Below are 18,926 nucleotides of genomic sequence, written 5' to 3'. Positions count from 1 at the left end.
TCCATTTGAATCCCCCTCCTTTTCTCTTGCTGTGATGATAACACCCCCTCCCTTCCTTCTTTTCTGTCTCGCTCTCCTCACAGCTGCACTGAGCTCTGGGCGATGTCAGTGGCATCTCTCTGACATTGCACTCATCACCCAGTGGGGGCAGCTACAGTTTCCTATTCTTCTCCTGCCATTGGTTGTTTGGAAGATAAATGCATTGTGGTGTGCTTAGAGTTTTCTATTAATAACGCTCCTTGGCACGGTATTGAAATGCTGCAACCTTCCCAGACTTGTGACTAAAAGCTGTTGTTTCCTCACCAAGCTGGTACACTTGAGCTGCTGAGAAGCTGCATTTAGAGTAGATATCAATACAATAGATGTTTATGTAGAAAAACCTATTGTAAAATGTGTTCATGCTTCATGAAGAGTTAGGCTGACTCACAAAACAGGCTTACTAGCTTTAAGTTGTTGCTTGTTTTCTTTTAAGTACTTAGATATCTTAAAATGTTTGAGTACTTTTTCATATTCTGAGATCAAAATTTCCTTTAAAGTTTGAAGGGGGTACACAATCATGTTTCCGCTCCAAGCCTTTACTATACAGTGTTGACTTTGATAGAGTGCAGTACAATTAAATATTAAACACTTCTATATGTTCCGCATTGCCTAAGTACAACTAGGTCACTGAGATATTTTTTTGTCCTGCACTTTACTCTCCTGCCACTAGATGGTGGTGGAGTGTTTCCTTTCAAAAACACATAAAAGCTATCAGGCATTGTAAAGGGAGCTGTTCTCCTTATGTTATGTTGCATTGTTCGGATGGATCTCTTGATTGTTTCATGTAATGACTTTATTGTGTTTAGGTACACCCTGTTTCAAATGCACAAGTAAAGGTGCTGTCGATCCTTTGAACTATACTATACTGTACTAATGATATTGAATTTGAGGATAATATTTACGAGTAAAGTTGATTCATCAGTTCATATTTATCCTTATATTAGAAAAAAAAATGGCCTGAGACCTTGGGTTATATGGTGGGGGGGGGTATAACACTATACATTTCAGTAACATTGTAACATCTTTAAAGAGTCTTAAACATTTACCTGGAAGGTACAGTAAACATCCATATTGTCGTATAGTTCATGATGTTCATGTTTCATGTTGGTGCACGATAAAATCTTCGATCTTGTTTTGGAGGAATCTATGACCAGGTGAACTGTGGGTCAGATCAATGAGTTAACAAGCTTAAGTTTGGATATAACCTGTAATGAGGCTGGAAATGATGAATGGAAGAACAAACATCTGAAGGATTCTCATTAGAAGTTCACCAGGAAAGGTTAAGTATTTCATGTCCTTGGCTGACATATTAATACGGTGCAGAGCAAAAGCCTTGACTACTTGAAACTGCTTGTGTCTTTGCCTTTGCCTTCAGTAACACATTTTTTAATCCTATATCCATAATTTACAACAAATAACACAAAGTATATTTGGAAGTATAAAGGGTAATAATATCAATAAATGTAAAAATGCAATATTTTCTCATGTATAAAGGGCTGTTTTTGCTGAGTATTTCTTGCTACTACTGTCATTTCTATATATACATTTCTGAAAGATTCATAGCTTTGATTTAAAAGCGTGCTGTGCACACATGTCATTTCATTTCAAACCTTAATTTAAGTCTCGAGAAGTTTCCCTCATGTCTTTTTATTTACATCAAAACAAACTTTTTGCTAAGGTAAAAGGTGATTTATAGTGCAAGACTTATCTCCACAAAGCTTTTTAGCCTTTTAGTCTTTATTGGTTTACCTGGCCTGAAGGAACTTTGTTACATTTTATCCCTTGTAAGGGCACTTTACAGTTGAGATGATGCTATCTTCTTAAGCTTGTGAAATCAGAGTATCAATTTCAGCTGTCAAATAAAAAAAAAAACATCTGAAGCGTCGGGTAATTTCATTTGTCATCAATTAATAAAAGTAAGTGGATAACAGACTAAAATTGAACTTGTCTATTGGTTAGATTGCTCTTTGTAACAAGTGTCTGAGCCCTATGGTTTGAGCTCCGCCAAAGATTTTTTCTTATGGCTTAGAGTTAAGGTCTTGGTATGTTTGTTAGAATGAGGGCCTTGGGTATTTAGAGCAAACTGCCAAAGAAACACAAGCTGAGGAGAATTCAGCAGCTGTATTTAAAAGTGCCAAATACATTTTCAGTCAAAATTTTGCTAAAAATGCTACAATTAATTTAGCAGACGCTTTTTACAAACATTGTAAATGCTAAAAATGCTAATCCGGTGCATACAGAGCATTTGTCAACAGAGCTGTCAATTACGATGTCACAACCATTTATAGGATCAAATAACTAATTAAATGTATCTTCTCAGATATATCTCAGATATAACACTGGACATAAACTGGCATGATAAGCACTAACTGAGGCATTTACTAAAATGACAGAGACCATAGTTAAGAAAAACCTTTTTGGTTTCCTAGTTTGAACCATGTCCCATCTGTTTACATGAAGGAGGCGGACCTAAGGACCCATACTGCAGCCAGTCAATAGGGGGAGCTCCAAATGTTTTTACTTTTTGGGCTCTATCATGTCGTCTATCTTTTTACAGTCTATGGATGGTACCCACACTTCCCTGGAGTTACTGGTACTTTTTATTGTAAGGCTATCCATTCTAAATAATTATATCATGAACCAATTTAACTAAACAGCATTTGAAAATGACTGAATATTGTTTCTTCCAGCAGCATAATGAATTCTAAATTCTTCTTTTAAAAACTTGTTCTAATAAGTGTATTTTTGTATTTGAATATTGCCTCATTATGGGACTTCTTTGTATGCCTTGCTTTAATCTGTGGTAATTACTACTAGATCCTTTGTTTGCTTTAGTAATTAGTGCTAATTATTGGGTTGGACAAACACTGCCTTGCCTTAGTCCTGAGTCAACTGTATTCTGCTGCATCCTGTTGACTATGTAAAGACATTTTCTGAAGGCTTTCAATTGTAAAATGAGTTCTTTCTGGGTTTTATTCCAGGGACAAGTTATATAAGTTGTAAATTTAAACTTTTTGACTCCAAGGTTTCGATCTGGGGAGTTTTAATAGCAACCAACTGTTGTAAATATTTCAAGTTCAATAATTAAAATGTTTAGTTCATGCTTAATCACACCACCGCTGAGTAACAGGTATTGTAGTTGTGCACGTAATGCAGCTGCTTCATACTCTTTAATAAAACTATTAATAAAAGAGAAAAAACACTGTCATTATTGTCAGACTGCTGCTACTTCTGAACTTTTTGTGTCGCCCTTTTTTTACAACACGTCCTGCCCCCTGACACCCGCCTTCCTCCTGTCCAACAGGGAAAGTCTCCCGCTGTGAAGTCCATATGGGAACAAGAAACTCAGGAAGATTTCAGGGGCAGTCTGTCCTCCAAAAATATTTCAGGAGTGCACGTTTGAAAATGCTTTAACTAATCTTTGTCAAAGAGCCTCATTTCCCCAAAGTGTTTGTTGAAAAGAGTGAAAAAGGAAAGAGAAAATATGACCTATTATGCAAAAGAGGGATTTGTATCACTTTATGTGTATAGACAGAGACAAGAAAGAAAAGCTTCATATCCTCAGAGAATCGAGAAGGAATTATATTCATTAGATATTAAGGAAATGCATATTTACATAATTTTTTCATTTAATTATATATTTCTCTTTTTCGTGTACTTTTTTGCCTTTATTTGAGAGACAGAAAATGTGGGGGAGAAAGAGAGTGGGGGATGACATGCACCAAATAGTGACAGGCCGGGAGTCAAAGCTTCGACCAGTGTGACAAGGACTGGGCCTCTGTACATGGGGTGCCTGCTCTACCAACTACACCAGCGTCTGAATCTATTAACTTAAACAAAGAACTCTGGAAGCTGTATGTTTACCTGAAATGAAGATACATACAGTATCATCAGTGTTTAGTATGAAATTCATGAGCTGGATTAAATAATATTAAGAGTTTTCAATGTTTCAATTTGCAATTTTCTTTGTGAATTCTACAAAACCAAGTAATATACCGTACTGTATTAGTTACTTTTGTGGTACCGCTATCCACAAAGCTAGATAGCTAGATACCAGATTTGTTCATATAAGTAAAGCAGTTTGAACTTTCTTGCCTTTGTGGATACGTGTCATGTCATGTGTGACATCAACCAATGTGAGCCAGGCTTATAAGGTAGCTTCAGGTGAGGGTTTATTTCCTTGTGGCTCAAATTAGCGTACTAGAAGCTAATTAGGCTCCATGTGTAATAACCCACCAGGGCTCGGTTTCAAGTAGCCATCATTAAACACATCTCTTAACCAGCGTGCTTTAAAACAATAATTATTTAATCACCTTACAATCTCAAGTAGTGCTGATGTGTTAGTTACTGTCAATTAGATGAGATACTGTAGATAAAAGGCAAAGTATAATGAAATTAAGCACAGACCTTCTAGGTGAACAAGTGGAAGCTTTTTCAAGACATTTATATCTTCTTTCTCAAGAGGTGTAGAGGTTACAATAAGATATTTTTATTTTTTTACACATGAACAATTTAAATATGACAAGAATAAGAGTAAAGATATAAGTCCATTTCTACATTTTTTTTACTTGAACATATTAGATAACTCAAAACTATAGCCTTGTGGTAAAACAACAGATTGCTTGATTAAGCTACAAGTCCCTACTATTTATCTTATCTAAGATTGTGCTTGAGTCACAGTTTTAGTATCCTGCACCGTCCAGAAAGTAATGAATTTACTTTGACTACTGAAGTAAACAAGCAGTTTGCCTCCTCCAGTTTCTCTAATTTGCTTGGAGTTGGAATGTAGTTTGTTTGTTTAATTTTGATGGAGCATAGAACCGATCATGAACAAATCCATGGATGATCTTTGTGTCAAGATGGCACAGCAGGGTAAGGGGATGAGGTAAACGAGTGTAGCCCTGGCCAAGACATCAAGTAACCGCAGATCTGTGCCAAGCTGCAGCTCTAGGTGCAGCTAATCTTATTAAAAGAGAGTCAAGGACTGAGCAGACCACCCCTAAATAGACATGGGTCATATCTGGTACAAACATAGAGTCCTATCGTCCGATGACGACTAGAGTAAAGTACACTATAAGATGTGGGCTTAGAGCAGAGATGACGTTAGTTCAGTCTTAGCAGTGCAGACAGGAAATTCTAAGAATAAGGAGAACATGGAACAGTATTTTTTACATTAGCTAAGTCCTTCTGCTCAGAACTTGGAGACCCCAATCCAGTCCCAATTTCATAATACCTTAAGTCAGATTCCTCTACTTGTAATTTTTTTATAATTTTATCTGATGGTAACAAAACCAACAATGTGAGATTTTGGGTCAAGATTAAACTTTTGGGTCAAGATTAAATGCTTAAATATATTGATCAACTTGTAAACATTTTTGTACTAACGCCACAATGTATTTTAATTCTTGCACTTGTAGCACATTCACTGTTTTTTGTTTTTCAGTTTGGGAGATGTTAAATTTAACAACTAAGATCCTTTATAGACGTGTGATTTGCCAAAGTTTCTAAGTACTGTAAAATCCTGAATATTAGTCGCACCGGTAAATAAGACTCAGTCTGATCTTGGGGGTCTCTCAGAGAGAAAAAGGGTTTTAACTGATGATTTATATTGTGTTCAGAAAATTCCAGTGTATCTAGAGCTGTGTAGCTCTTTTAGTATCATCTGTTTTCACCATGTGGAGTTTGCACTCCTACTTGCTACACTACAGTAGTTGAGCTCTTAGCCTACAGTAAAAGTTGTGATGTAGCCTATAGACCCACAGCCCGCGGGTTGTGCTGCACAACTACGCTGGTCGCTAACTTTAGTATTTGACTCTGCCAATCAAGAGAGCACTCCACAAGTTTTACCCACTGAACAATACTGTTTCCTTTAAATACAATGATTTTGACCTTGTGACTAAGAAAAGCTGTTAAAAGATTATGCAGCCAGCCTGGTCTGTGCCACTATCAGTGTTGGGCAAGTTACTTTAAAAAAGTAATTAGTTACAGTTACTAGTTACTTCTAGTTACTTCTGATTGGCTCACCATGAAATTTTTACTCTACCTCAGCCAATCGTCATCATTTATGCGGTTGTCTCGTGTCCACACTCACCAAAGAGGAAGAACAGTAAGAAATATCTTTGCCACTCGGCTTAGAGATCTAGTTGGTCTGATGAAAAACAGCTTCAGTCATAGTAGCGCACCGCATTTTTTGGCAGTAACGGTAACAGCGTTATAATGATGGGAAGAGTAATCAATTAGATTACTTGTTACTGAAAAAATAACGCCGTTATTTATAACGCCGTTATTCCCATCACTGGCCACTATGTATCCCAGCACAGTTTGCAATACACAATGAATAGGGGACAATTTTCAATCGCACCAGGTCACGTGCAGTAGGAGATAGTGGTGGCTGATCTCGTGGTGATAACGGCGTGTGTCATTTTATACTGGTTTGTTGTCTGGTAGCTGAACCATGGTAGGGCCATAAAACAGTAGAGACAACATTCTTACTCTTATTCACAAAAGGTCATACACATTCCTATGCATTCCTAGTTTAAATGTTTTCCTTGACGACAACATCATTGTTGTCCCAGTATCTCCACCATTTTGCCTTCATGCTTTACACATTGCAAATGAAGCATATGGATGTACATTTCCCACCTAGCAATTTGTAAGACAAAAGTCAAGTTATAAAACACACAATAGGATTTTGAGTTCCTGGTATTGGGAGTTTCGTATAAATTGTGGCTGTTGGACAGGATTCAGCAGGACAAAGACTTTAATGCAAGATAATGCAATTTTCCATTCTCATTCTACTTTTATTAGGCAATTATATCAATACGTAGGAGGGAAGAAGAATGATGATTTTACAATCAACTTGAAAACATGGATTTGGCCACACTGAAAGCCAGAGCTCAGGTCATAGAGGGATAGAAAAAGCAGACTAGATCAAGAGAAGTAGGCCTTCATGAGAATACTATTCATTCAAATATATTCTGCTTCTAACCTGAAATCCTAAAAAACAAACAAATAAAACAATAAAAACATTATGAAATGAAAGGGTAGACAAATTAAGATGATTACGTAATTAACAGCTATTGATCTTCATCTGATCCAATGCATTATCCCCTTTAACAGCAGGTAGAGCCGTAAACTGTTTTTCATCTAGTGACTGCTTTTTATCTGCACTGACCTTTGAGTATCTACTGTATTTACATGAACCACTTTGTACTAATATGCTTTGGTAAATGTGTGATAATTTTTGTTTTGAGTATTTGGAAGACTGTGTTCCTGGCAGTCGCTGAAAAGCTTTGTTTAAAAGGTTAAAGAGGTTAGACTTAAAGAGAGGGGGCATTAACCTTATATTATATTATATTATATTATATATATATATTTATGACAAACATAGAGATTAAAAGATAAAGTACCTAAGTGTTCAAAAGAGTTTTTTTTTCTCTCCCCTATCAGCTTTATCAGATTTAAATAAATAAATGAAAGGGATGTGTAAAAAAAAAGGCACATTTCAAAACCTACTTTAAATCAGCCAAGGATGCATTTCTGCTAGAGAACAATCTGTCAGTCAATGTGCTAATTTGAGCTGCTTGTAATCATAAAAAACATTGACTTGACAATATAGTGAAATATACATATTTTTGGAATCCTTTAAACTTTACAGATCTTCATCTGGCATGTTTTGATTTCTAGACTGAAATCAAACCTTTTATAAAAAAAAAGAAAAAAAAAAGGAATTGTGGCAGTGAATATAGGTGTACTATTTTGTCACTTCCAAAGTAAAAAAAAAAAAAGCACTTGTAAGCACAAATGTATAACATGTTAAAGGTTCAGCTTTTCCTTTACAATCTAGCTCTTGCTGGTCTTGCTGCTCTTCACATTTTACCCTCCCTTTCCATCATCCTGTCTTCTTCCTGCTGCTCACCATCCCCCTTTCCCCCTGTAAGCTGACACAGCGCCTTTAAACATTAGCTGCTTTCTTACTAATAGGATCTCAGAGGCTTAAACTGTCATCTGATAAAACTAAGGAGCTTGATAGCTATGCCGCGCCCTCTTAACCAATTTGTACTCAATTAGGATAATGGGGAAACAAGCGAAGAGAGACAGCTTTAATATATGTGATAAAATGATTATCAATTTCCTTTGCTTATGAGTTGGGTGGTACTAGGACCATCTTTTAAGACCCTTAGAAATATTAGCCGTTAATAAACCGGGTGGAACAGCAAAGTAAATAAAAACATTTTGGTTGGATCTAGAAATGTGTCAACAATTGTTTGTCTGATATGTAACACTGACATACTATACCAGTGATACCATTTCCAATTACAAATGTTCATTCTTTAAATACACAATTGAGTTTTTATTCACATTGTCCAATCACAGCCTCTGCTAGGGAATCTAATTGCTTTTGCACTGTAACACTGTACTTGGACATGAACCGTCATTAATGTTATCAATTACAGATGTGTCTGTGTGGTCGTTCACTTTTTTTGTAGGTATCTTCCCTGATATTTAAAGCGGTACTCAACTGGAGAACTACACGAGTCAGATTTGAAAAGAATGGCCATAACAAATAAAGTAGAGGTCATGCTATTCTATGTTTAAGCCCAAAGCTATAAAACTACTGGAATCTACATTTCCAACATTGCAAATCTATAGCTTTCTTTTCAGACCCCACACTCCCACTTCGAAACCTCCATCCAGTTAAATGACCAAAAAAGGTTGAACTTTTCATAAAAGTTGAAATTGAATAAATGGTGTCCAAAACACTTGTACTTGATGGAATACTAATGGTGCAATACAAGGAGTTTTAAAAGTACTAAATCAGTGTTCTTCAAAGTGGGGGTCCTGACCAAAAACACTATTTTTGTAAATGGAATGTTACAATAGGGCATTTGAGATGTATTGCATATCAAAGTCTGTAGTGCTAATTGTTAAGTCAGAAATGTCAAAAGACTGTTTGCAAAATTATATATAATTGTTGATTTTTAAGGAAATATTGCAATTGGGGGGTCAGCACCAGAGGCTAACGCAATATGGGGGTCCTTAGCATAGCAACGATTGGGTACTAGACTATCAACTTGGCGAATAAAAATGAATACACAATGAGTGACCTGAAAATATAGGCCAATCATTCTAAACAAAACACATTTCTGCCTGCTAACAATGTTAATGTTCAATCTTGACTTTAAAATAAATGTAGCAAATCCAACTTTTCTGACTTGGAAAAGTTTGAATGTTTTTTTTCTAAGACATTTAACTTGACAAGTGGCTGTCCTTCACACTTGCATCATCGATTAATTAGACCGATAATCAGCTGCTAAGTCCTCTGACAGTCTTATGGTATCAGATTACTAAAACAATTAATGTTACTTTCAGTTTATTGCCATGATAGATAAGTATATTGAAAAACTGGCAGAACTATTTTTATTTGAGAACTGCCTTTCACCAAAATACACACACAAACAAAATACCAATATTTTAAAAACTGCATAAATCAGAGAATTATTTAACAATAAAGTATAGGAGTACCACATTGCATTTTAATGACTTTTAGTTTTTGTGCACTAAAGTCTCTATAGAAACATTAATCCCATAGAAACGTCTGGAAGTTCTCTATTTCACTCTTCCAATGGCCAGAATGCAGCTAAAAGGCAAGAGTAATGGGATTGTTGCAGTCTCCTGCTTCTTGGAAAACAATCCTCACAACCAGGAAAAGGTGTTCAACCAAATCCATTCAGCTAATTGAAAGCACTGGCAATGCATCCTTATGTTGCCATATGGTTTTAAACTCGTTAGCAATTACAGTTCCTCAGCTGCTAAGGCATGAGCCAACCGTGCAGACATGTGTTTAGTTTGAGAACATATCTGTGACTCATGGATGATTTCCCTTTCTGATGTGTTAAATACATTTCAAAGAATATATATATTTTTTTTTATAAATCGTGTTACAACTGGCTATACTTTTAATTCATGATACCTGGAGGGACAGAGCCCCTCCCTCTGGAACTCACTCCCTACACATATTCAACACTGCACTGACCCATCTACATTCAAATCACTACTCAAGACTCACCTCTTCAAACAAGCTTTAAATGTATGACTGTGATGTGTGTACCTGTGGCTTATATGTTGTTGTCTTTATAACCTGTGTGTAATGTCGCAATGTTTGTTCGTTTATTCTTACTGTTCTGATCAATCAGAAGTATGTTGTCTTAAAATGGACAAACCTCTTGAAGAAGATGAACACTATTTATTTGGAAAATTAAGAATCACAGCATTGAAGCACACAACAAAAGCCTGGGAAAAACTAACCCCACAAATATTAAAATAGAAAATGGGATTCTAGTAATAAAATGTATGGAAAAAGGAACTGCCAGAATAAGCAATATGGAAGAATTTTTTGGAAAGAAACAGAGTTTAATTGAAAGAAAATTATAACTACATCATGAAAACATATTAGGAGTTACAGGCCTGTTTTTAAACACATTGACCACCCTGTATGCTACATGTGAGGGTGGACTCAGGTGGTTCAATGTATATCTATGGCTGTGTAGAAGAGTATCAATGAGTATGTATGTGTTTAGGTACATATACACGTGTGCATATGTATGTGTGCACATACACATATGTATAACTGTAAATATAGATATGTATGCATATAAATATATACCAGTACCCATGATGGTATGTAAATTAATACAAAATAGAAACTTAAGTTGATCAATTTATCATTAAAGCTATGTAGCCCCATTATTTGATTCATTTGATGGTTGGGTGCTAAAGAAATATTAACGTATTATTATCATGCTCTTGATGAAGCTTGGTTGATGATTTATGTAATGCAATGCAAAAGCAATTGCAATTTCAGTCTCCTAAATTTAACAGAACTCCTACATTTAACTGTAGATAGTAGGAGCCAGGTCAGAGGAAATCTCCAGTGAAGTCTTTAGGCTCATTAAGGATGGGATTGATCTCTGCAACACCTACTGTAGCCACTACAGCTCAGGTTGTGCCAGCTGGCAAAGGAGAAACTTGCAGTCTGCAGGGTAAAACGACCCCAGTGCCCCTAACCCAATTGTTCTGTGAGCTATCAAAGGCTGAGCAGTAAGATTATTTGTCAAGCAGGCTTAGTTTTTGTACTGTTTTCTTTTGACACATGTAAACACTATGGGTTAATGTCAAAGTCTTGAATGATTTTGAGAGGAGAGATAGGAACTGGGTTCAGAATTAACTGTCTTTTAGTTGCTTGTGTTTAAATTAATTTGGTTAATACAAGATTGTGTAAAAACATAAAAATATTATCATGGGGTTATTTTTATTGTTACAGAAATGCATAGTAGTTCAAAATTTGAACTGTATAATTAATTTAATAAAAATTCAGTTTTCTTCTTAATAAAACCAATTAAACTTGACTGCATATTTTTTCCAAAAAAGATTATAATGTGATTAAATTTCCTTTTATGTGCTGATCATAAAGAATCAAGCCCACTTGAATTAAACTATTTTTTAATGCAAGCCTTTACATTAAGAAGCCATCATGATAAAAGTCCATCTCTGTGTCTTTTCTCCCTTACATTGTCTATAATGAACAGTGATGGGAATAACGGCGTTATAAATAACGGCGTTACTATTTTCAGTAACGAGTAATCTAATTGATTACTCTTCCCATCATTATAACGCTGTTACCGTTACTGCCAAAAAATGCGGTGCGTTACTATGACTGAAGCTGTTTTTCATCAGACCAACTAGATCTCTAAGCCGAGTGGCAAAGATATTTCTTACTGTTCTTCCTCTTTGGTGAGTGTGGACACGAGACAACCGCATAAATGATGACGATTGGCTGAGGTAGAGTAAAAATTTCATGATGAGCCAATCAGAGGAAGAGTTGGGCGGGTGTTGTTTACACAAATTCGAAAGCATGCATAGTCAGACACACAACTACACAAATGAGTCAACGAGAAACAGGAATGGCGAGCCCGAATAATCCAACAGTAGCCTTCTTTAAGTGGAAGTATAGCCATTACTTTTCCTTCCAAGAAATTAAAGGAACGAGTGTAATCGTGAAATGCACATTATGCCCTGGAGTCAAAAGCCTCTCCACGTCGGTGTCGAGCAATTCAAACTTATTGAAACATCTTTCAATGCTACACGCGTCCACGAAATTAGTGGCAAAGAAGACCCCCGAAGGAGAAGGAGACAGTGCCACAAAACCTAAGCAACCGAAGCTTGATTTTACAGCCCCACCACCACACATTTTGTCTCAGGCCAAGCTAAACAAACTGGTAGCCAGGTATGTTGTGGAGGATATGCTGCCAATATTGATGGTTGAGTCGGAGTCATTCAGAGCACTAGCTGCCAAAATACCGGTCAGAGCAGGGGTCGGCCTGCCATGTAGAAAGACGTTCGCGAACTATATAGACGCCCAACATGCTCAAATGAATGTCGAGCTCAAACAGACATTTGAGAAATTAGAATATTTGTCTACCACAGCAGACAAAACATCTATTATATAATTTTTACGGATCCACTATATAAACATAGTAATTATAATATCTACAATAATACATGACATTTGATTGGAGGCTAGTCTCACTTTGTCCCACAGCAACATTAAAATAGTTTAGATTTGTGTACACTGTTTCTGTTAATTATTGATTGTATTAAGTGTCCATTTCATTATAATATTCAGATTTATCATAAATAATTGAACATGCACATGTATTTTAAGTTCTGTTAAAGAGGGGTGGAGGTGGGGTCCAAATTCTTTGACACATTTGAGCATTTAAAAATTTACTTGAAAGTAACAAAATAGTTACTTTCCAAAGTAACTATTTACTTTTATAATTTGTTACTCAGTAACTACTTTAGTTACTTTTTGGGAGAAGTAACTAGTAACTGTAACTAATTACTTTTTTAAAGTAACTTGCCCAACACTGATAATGAAGGGATTAGTGGAAAAACTCTCAGTACAAGCCATTATCTTTCAGACAATGGATTTTTTGAAAGAAAGTTTTGTCGAGGCTTCATTAGCAATGGCCTCCCTCTGTGGTCTGAATGCAGGACACATTTGGAGCAATTACTTGACCAGAAAACAACTGTCAGTCAGTCTTAAAGGGGAAGGATTCCAATTAATAAACCTCTTAAACCCTTTGGTTTTACTACCATTCCCCCACAAGCTTTGGTGTCTTATGAGGTTAAGGTGAGTTTTGTGAGGAAAGAAAGACATTTAATGTGCTTGTTGCAAAGAACTTCAACAGTAGGTCCTTTGCTCACTTGTGCGCAGGGGATTTCAAGGACTTAACGGGGAGTAGCAAATGCCTATAGTAGATGTAGTTAGTGTCAATCGTCTGCTTATGGACTAGGGACACCATGTGCTCAGCACTGCCTATGTTAGGAACCTGAAGAAGGTAAGATTACGTCCTTACTTTGTCAAATATGACAGCTTGTGATTTATAGGTCCAATAATTTTCGAAGTGCAGCTTGAGTTTTGGTGCCTCTCAAGACATTCTCAAGTCTCTGAGTAGATTTTTAACAAATATAAATGCATGTTTATGTAAACAACGGTAAAAATACTGAGGTTTAAGAGAATACAGTTCGGATCAGACTTTAAGTTATTACATTACTTTAACCTGTAACCCCTCTTTATGTGAAAACAAGTTAACATATTATTAGATTATAAGGTTGTCATGTCTTATATCCACTAAAAGACCAATTTGTATGAACTTGTCTTTAAAGTGTATTCAAGAGCCATCTATTGATATAGTATGTGTAAGATTTACAAAGATTTACAAAAAGTTACATTGTGTGTGTGTGTGTGTGTGTGTGTGTGTGTGTGTGTTATATCTTCTTTTCAGACAAAGATGCATGTTCGTTCTTCTTTTGTGAAAACAACTCATTCAACCTGACTGAATCTTGGAAGGATTCGACCTTTGCACTTCATATAGTAAGCCTGCTCCATTGCGTGTCAAGCAGAACAACAGCTCCTTGAACAACTGTCCATCTTCTTACTTGGTTGCATTTCACTTAAAAAGAGAGAAAGTGTGCCAAAAGGCTCGAATGCATTTGTCAATGGATACCCTGGGAATAGTGGACGATAGTTGCCTAGACAACTATGACATGGCCAAAGGTGCCGGGTCGAGTGGTGGAGGCAGGGTCCACAGTATTGATGTCATACTGGGATTCAGCAAAGACCAGGACCCATTACTTCATTCAGTAGGAGAAGATGACAGCCAAAAAACAAACATGGAAAATCCACAGCATCCTGAGAAGCATCACCCGTCTGACCCATATGGGCATCTTCCAGAACTAGGTGACAGCTCCCAACACTCCTCCTACCATGGTGAGTCTTTTAAGAAAACTGCAAAAAAAGTAATTTCTTCAGGATCACAAGAGGTTAAGAAGATTCTTAAACTGTGCAACAAGTAGATTTGGAGCTGTACTATGATTGGCAGAGTCGTATATGCTGCTCTAAAACACAATGCTCTGAACAGTTTTTCTAATGTGTTGCTCAAAGCCCGTCCATAAAGAGTTTTGGACCCTCACATTTACATTTACACCAACAGAAAGAAACAGACCGGTCAAAGACAGATGTAGAAATAACAAAGCCCTATTAATGTCCAATATACTGATATGTTTGCTCAGGAGGGTACAAGCTGTTTAATCCTACTTTCCCCCCTAAATGTAAATTTCTTATATTCAGAGAAAGCTTACTGACTTAAAAAGTCTGATAACTTTTCATGTAGTCAGTGTGTTAGACTTTCTCTTCTCTGTTATTGCAGCACCTTTACCTTCAGGAAGACTGAAACAAAAAAGGGCTTTAGGATTATTTGAAAAAAAAAAATTCCCTGTTTTTAGGAATTAAGTTTTCTGGCCTGTGACACACACCACAGTCTACTAATGTGAGTCATGTTTCCTTTTCATTTAGGTGTTTTAGTGCCAGGGCCTTGGTATTGTGCATGCTAGCTTAAACGCAAGGTTAAATGGAGAAGAGCTAAGATTAATGTCATTAGTTCTACCTGTGCTTTTCTTGCCGTGTTCATGAGAGAGGTCTCTCTAGCATGGAATCTTTGGATGTTAATAGTAATTTAAAATAGGTTTTAATGGGTTAGAACCATGCCTGGCCAAACAGCAGATTTTAAATAATGACCTGCTTAAAGATGGGCTGGAAATAAGTCAACAAAGTTATTCTGTTCTCAGCAATTACCACCTATTAAAAAATCACATAAAATTGAGTGTTCTTAGGGTTGTTGTTGCTTTCTATTTCAAATTTTAATAATGTTTTTACATTACCATGTAAAAGTCCCATTAAATAATGTGATAGTCATGACTCTTTGAATAGAACAAACTTGCAAAACTATCACTATAATAGTTGAGGTAACGTACATACATTTGTTATATTACACTCAACAATCCTAGGAAATTTCTGAGTGCTTTGAAATACACTTTTTGCATATCCAAAAGAAGTTTCAAAATGTGGCACAACTGTTCCTCAGCTTGAATATATTATTTCACGTTTCTGGTGGACAGATGTACAGTGCAGACTTTAAACAAACAAGACACACAATAAATCACTGGGTGATGCAATGAAGCATCAGTGATGAGGACAGCCTTTGGTGCAACTGGTGTTATGCTAAAAAGTTGAAAATGTAAATGACAATGGTGCAGCAGCAACCCATATGAAAAGTACTATACAGTAACCACAACAGAATAAGCTAACCAATGTGCTATGTCGGAGCATGTCTGAACAATGGCAAAGTACAAACAGAAATACATTACTTTGACAAAATATGAAAAGTTATTCTCTGTTTCCATATTCCTTTAAAACAATCTTGAAAGACTTTCTGATATCATTTAGTACATCAAAGCAAAGCTTTACAAGACCCTTTGGGATTTCTTAAACTTAATCTTTTCATTCTATCAGCACAGTTGATTCTGCTCTGTGAACATGACTTAAATGACAGATACAGACTAAATATGTCTATGATGATGTTTAACGCATGTAATATGTTCAGATATTCAAAGCCACTGTAATTCTTTTGTCTAAATACTGGTTTCTGACCAACTTCACAGTTTTCAGGTTAAATGTAGACTTCACTATATTATGATCTGTAATAACTTGGCATGATAGAAAGTATCACAAAGCCTTTTAATTAGTATTAAAAGCTACCACTTCCCTTTTAAGACTATTGTGTTTTTATCATTTAAAAGCTATAACACAAAGTTTTTGCTGCTTGGCATAATTGTTTCCCAATGATAATCTGTTGACAGTAAACCATTATGTTTAACAAGCTTCAGTACATCATACACGTGGCTCATTTGCTCTACAGCCATTTCTTGGAAGAAATAATCTGGACTACGACTTTTCACCCAGCTTTGCTGAAGCCAACTAAAGTCCATTGTTATTGGAGGAGGCAAGGATTGCAGATTGAACTAGCAGCATCTGTTACTATGGGATTACTGGAAACAATTCAGTGAAAGACATGATGTTATTTAGACTTACCAAACCCCTGGTGTTACAAGGGCATCAGTCATTAAGCTTTGTGATCATCAGGAAGAGAGGAAAGATTTTCACTTTTTGATAAGATTGTTTTAATGTGCAATTCATTTTAAACTTATCATAAAGTCATAAAAAAAAAATTCTTCACTGTTATTATTGTTCAAGATTTTAACTAGACACAAAACACACATAGTACATCAAGTATATTGCATAGTTTATTTAGTAATTAGGAAATCAGTAAGGGTACTATGAAAAGTTAGGTCCCTTATAGCATTTAGAATACTTTTAGCAATTTTGAAAATGTGGAGGCATGTTCATGTTTGAAACTGTGGTTGTTGCATGTTCAACAATTTGAGATGCTGCTGATCATTACATTTTTGGTTTAAAACACATTACATTTAGTTGTCAGAACTTTTAAATCTGGAGTAAACTTATTTTGACCAAGTAAGTTGTCTTAAAAAAAAGTTTACACTTACAAAATAAGGATGTATATTTAATTTACAGTAGTACTTTTGATTATGACATTTTAGATAAGGTAGTGCACTAAACTGTTCCTAAGATGGTGGACTCCTTGGCTGGCAGTTATGTTATTGTGGTTTAAAGGTACAGTAGTTGTACTATTCCAAGAACCTCAATTGCTCTTTTAACTCCACTGTCATCTCTTTCTCTCTTCTGTCCTTATGTCCTTGGCTTTACCTAGCCAGATAAGATTTGTCAACATAGTGACATTGCCAAAACTAAGCATGCAGTGTGCTTACTGGTTGGAAACCAGTTGCACATCTGTTAGTTAATTAAAAAGTTAGATTATATATATATTAAAAAAATACTATTTGCATCCTATCCCTCTTTTTAGAATCAGATCTCTTCTCAAGTGACAAGTGTGATGATGAAATTGGCGACCTGCAAAAAGAAGTGGATGTTCCTGAGGGGTCTCCAGAGACTCTGAAAGATGAGGAGCACACTAAAAAGAAACACAGAAGAAACCGAACCACCTTCACCACCTATCAGCTTCATGAGCTAGAGCGAGCCTTTGAGAAGTCCCACTACCCAGATGTCTACAGCCGTGAGGAGTTGGCCATGAAGGTCAATTTGCCTGAGGTTCGAGTTCAGGTAAAGACAATGAAACGTCCTGCTGGCATTCTATCGGTTAAACAACAGTTCTGTACCAAATCAAAAGATTGAACTTTATTTTATGGCTAATGAGGTCATCATCTATTTTTCCTGTTCTTTTTAGGACAATCAAAATTTGACTAAGAGCACCCCTATGTATCAAGTGTTCCAACCTCTAAATCTTCTTTGCATTCAAACTGAGTCAGACTGATATAACCTCAATGCCTCACTGCACCATCTAATCCTATCACAATATATTTTGTCCAGGTGTGGTTCCAAAACCGAAGGGCCAAGTGGAGACGTCAAGAAAAAATGGACACCAGTACCATGAAGCTACATGATTCCCCCATGCTATCATTCAATCGTCCCCCGATGCCGCCTAACGTGGGGCCAGTGTCAAACCCTATGCCACTTGATCCATGGCTGACCTCACCTATCTCCAGTGCCACACAAATGCATACTATCCCAGGGTTCATGGGTTCACCACAGGGCCTGCAGCCCGCCTATTCAAGCCACAGCTTCCTAAACACTCCACCTGGAATGGTTCAAGGTATGCAGCCAATCGGCCCTCCTCCCTACCAGTGCCCACCGAGCTTCAACGATAAATACCCTATGGAGGACGACAGGAGTTCTAGCATCGCAGCACTAAGGATGAAAGCCAAAGAGCACATTCAGTCCATGGATAAAACCTGGCAACATATGTGAGTGGATGACACTGTGTGGAATGAATTTTCAAGCTGCTCCAGTGAATGTTTACAAAATGCTGTTCCACTGTTTGTTTTATGTTCAAAGGGGGGGGGGGGGGGGGGTCATGACACCAAAGGAGTCAGATTGTTTATCATGAACCCCAAAAAACAACTCTGGATATGAACTTCTTGTGAGTTTTTTTAAAATTTTGAAGTCACTTTAAAATGATAGCAATTTGTTCTAACAATTTTCCCCCGTAAATCTTTCTTTGGTTCATCTCAAAGGTTTCAGAAAATACTTTAGTGTATTGAGTGGGAGAAAGTCTTCAATATGCATGTTTTAACACTTTCCTGACAACAATTATTTTGTATATTTGTGGTAAAAAAGCAAAATCTGTCAAATTGCAATACAGTGTACCAGAGGCCTATTTGAGCCATGTGGCCAGGGTAGCAATGTTCTTGGACTGATTTTTGGTGAAAAAACAACAACTTATAAAGGTTTACATTGTTATTAAGGAATGATCTTTATGAGGAAAACTATATTTTGTAAAAAAAAAAAAGAATAAAAAAAAAAAAAGGAATATTCAGTTAAACTGTGT

The 18,926-nt window shown here is 36.4% G+C and overlaps 1 protein-coding gene across 1 annotated transcript; it reads left to right on the top strand.

Moving 5' to 3' along the window:
- The first annotated feature begins 13,189 nt into the window (after positions 1-13,189).
- On the top strand, positions 13,190-18,926 carry rx2 (retinal homeobox gene 2). Its single transcript, XM_020630438.3, has 4 exons — positions 13,190-13,442; positions 13,890-14,374; positions 17,385-17,641; positions 17,909-18,926. The coding sequence occupies exons 2-4, from the start codon at positions 14,092-14,094 to the stop codon at positions 18,344-18,346; spliced, it is 978 nt and encodes a 325-aa protein (XP_020486094.1). The 5' UTR covers positions 13,190-13,442; positions 13,890-14,091; the 3' UTR covers positions 18,347-18,926.

This window comes from Labrus bergylta, chromosome 4 (assembly GCF_963930695.1).
Source record: "Labrus bergylta chromosome 4, fLabBer1.1, whole genome shotgun sequence".
Classification (NCBI taxonomy): Eukaryota; Metazoa; Chordata; class Actinopteri; order Labriformes; family Labridae; genus Labrus; species Labrus bergylta.
The sequence above is the reverse complement of the archived record's forward strand: the minus strand, read 5'-3'. Positions and strand labels throughout refer to the sequence as shown.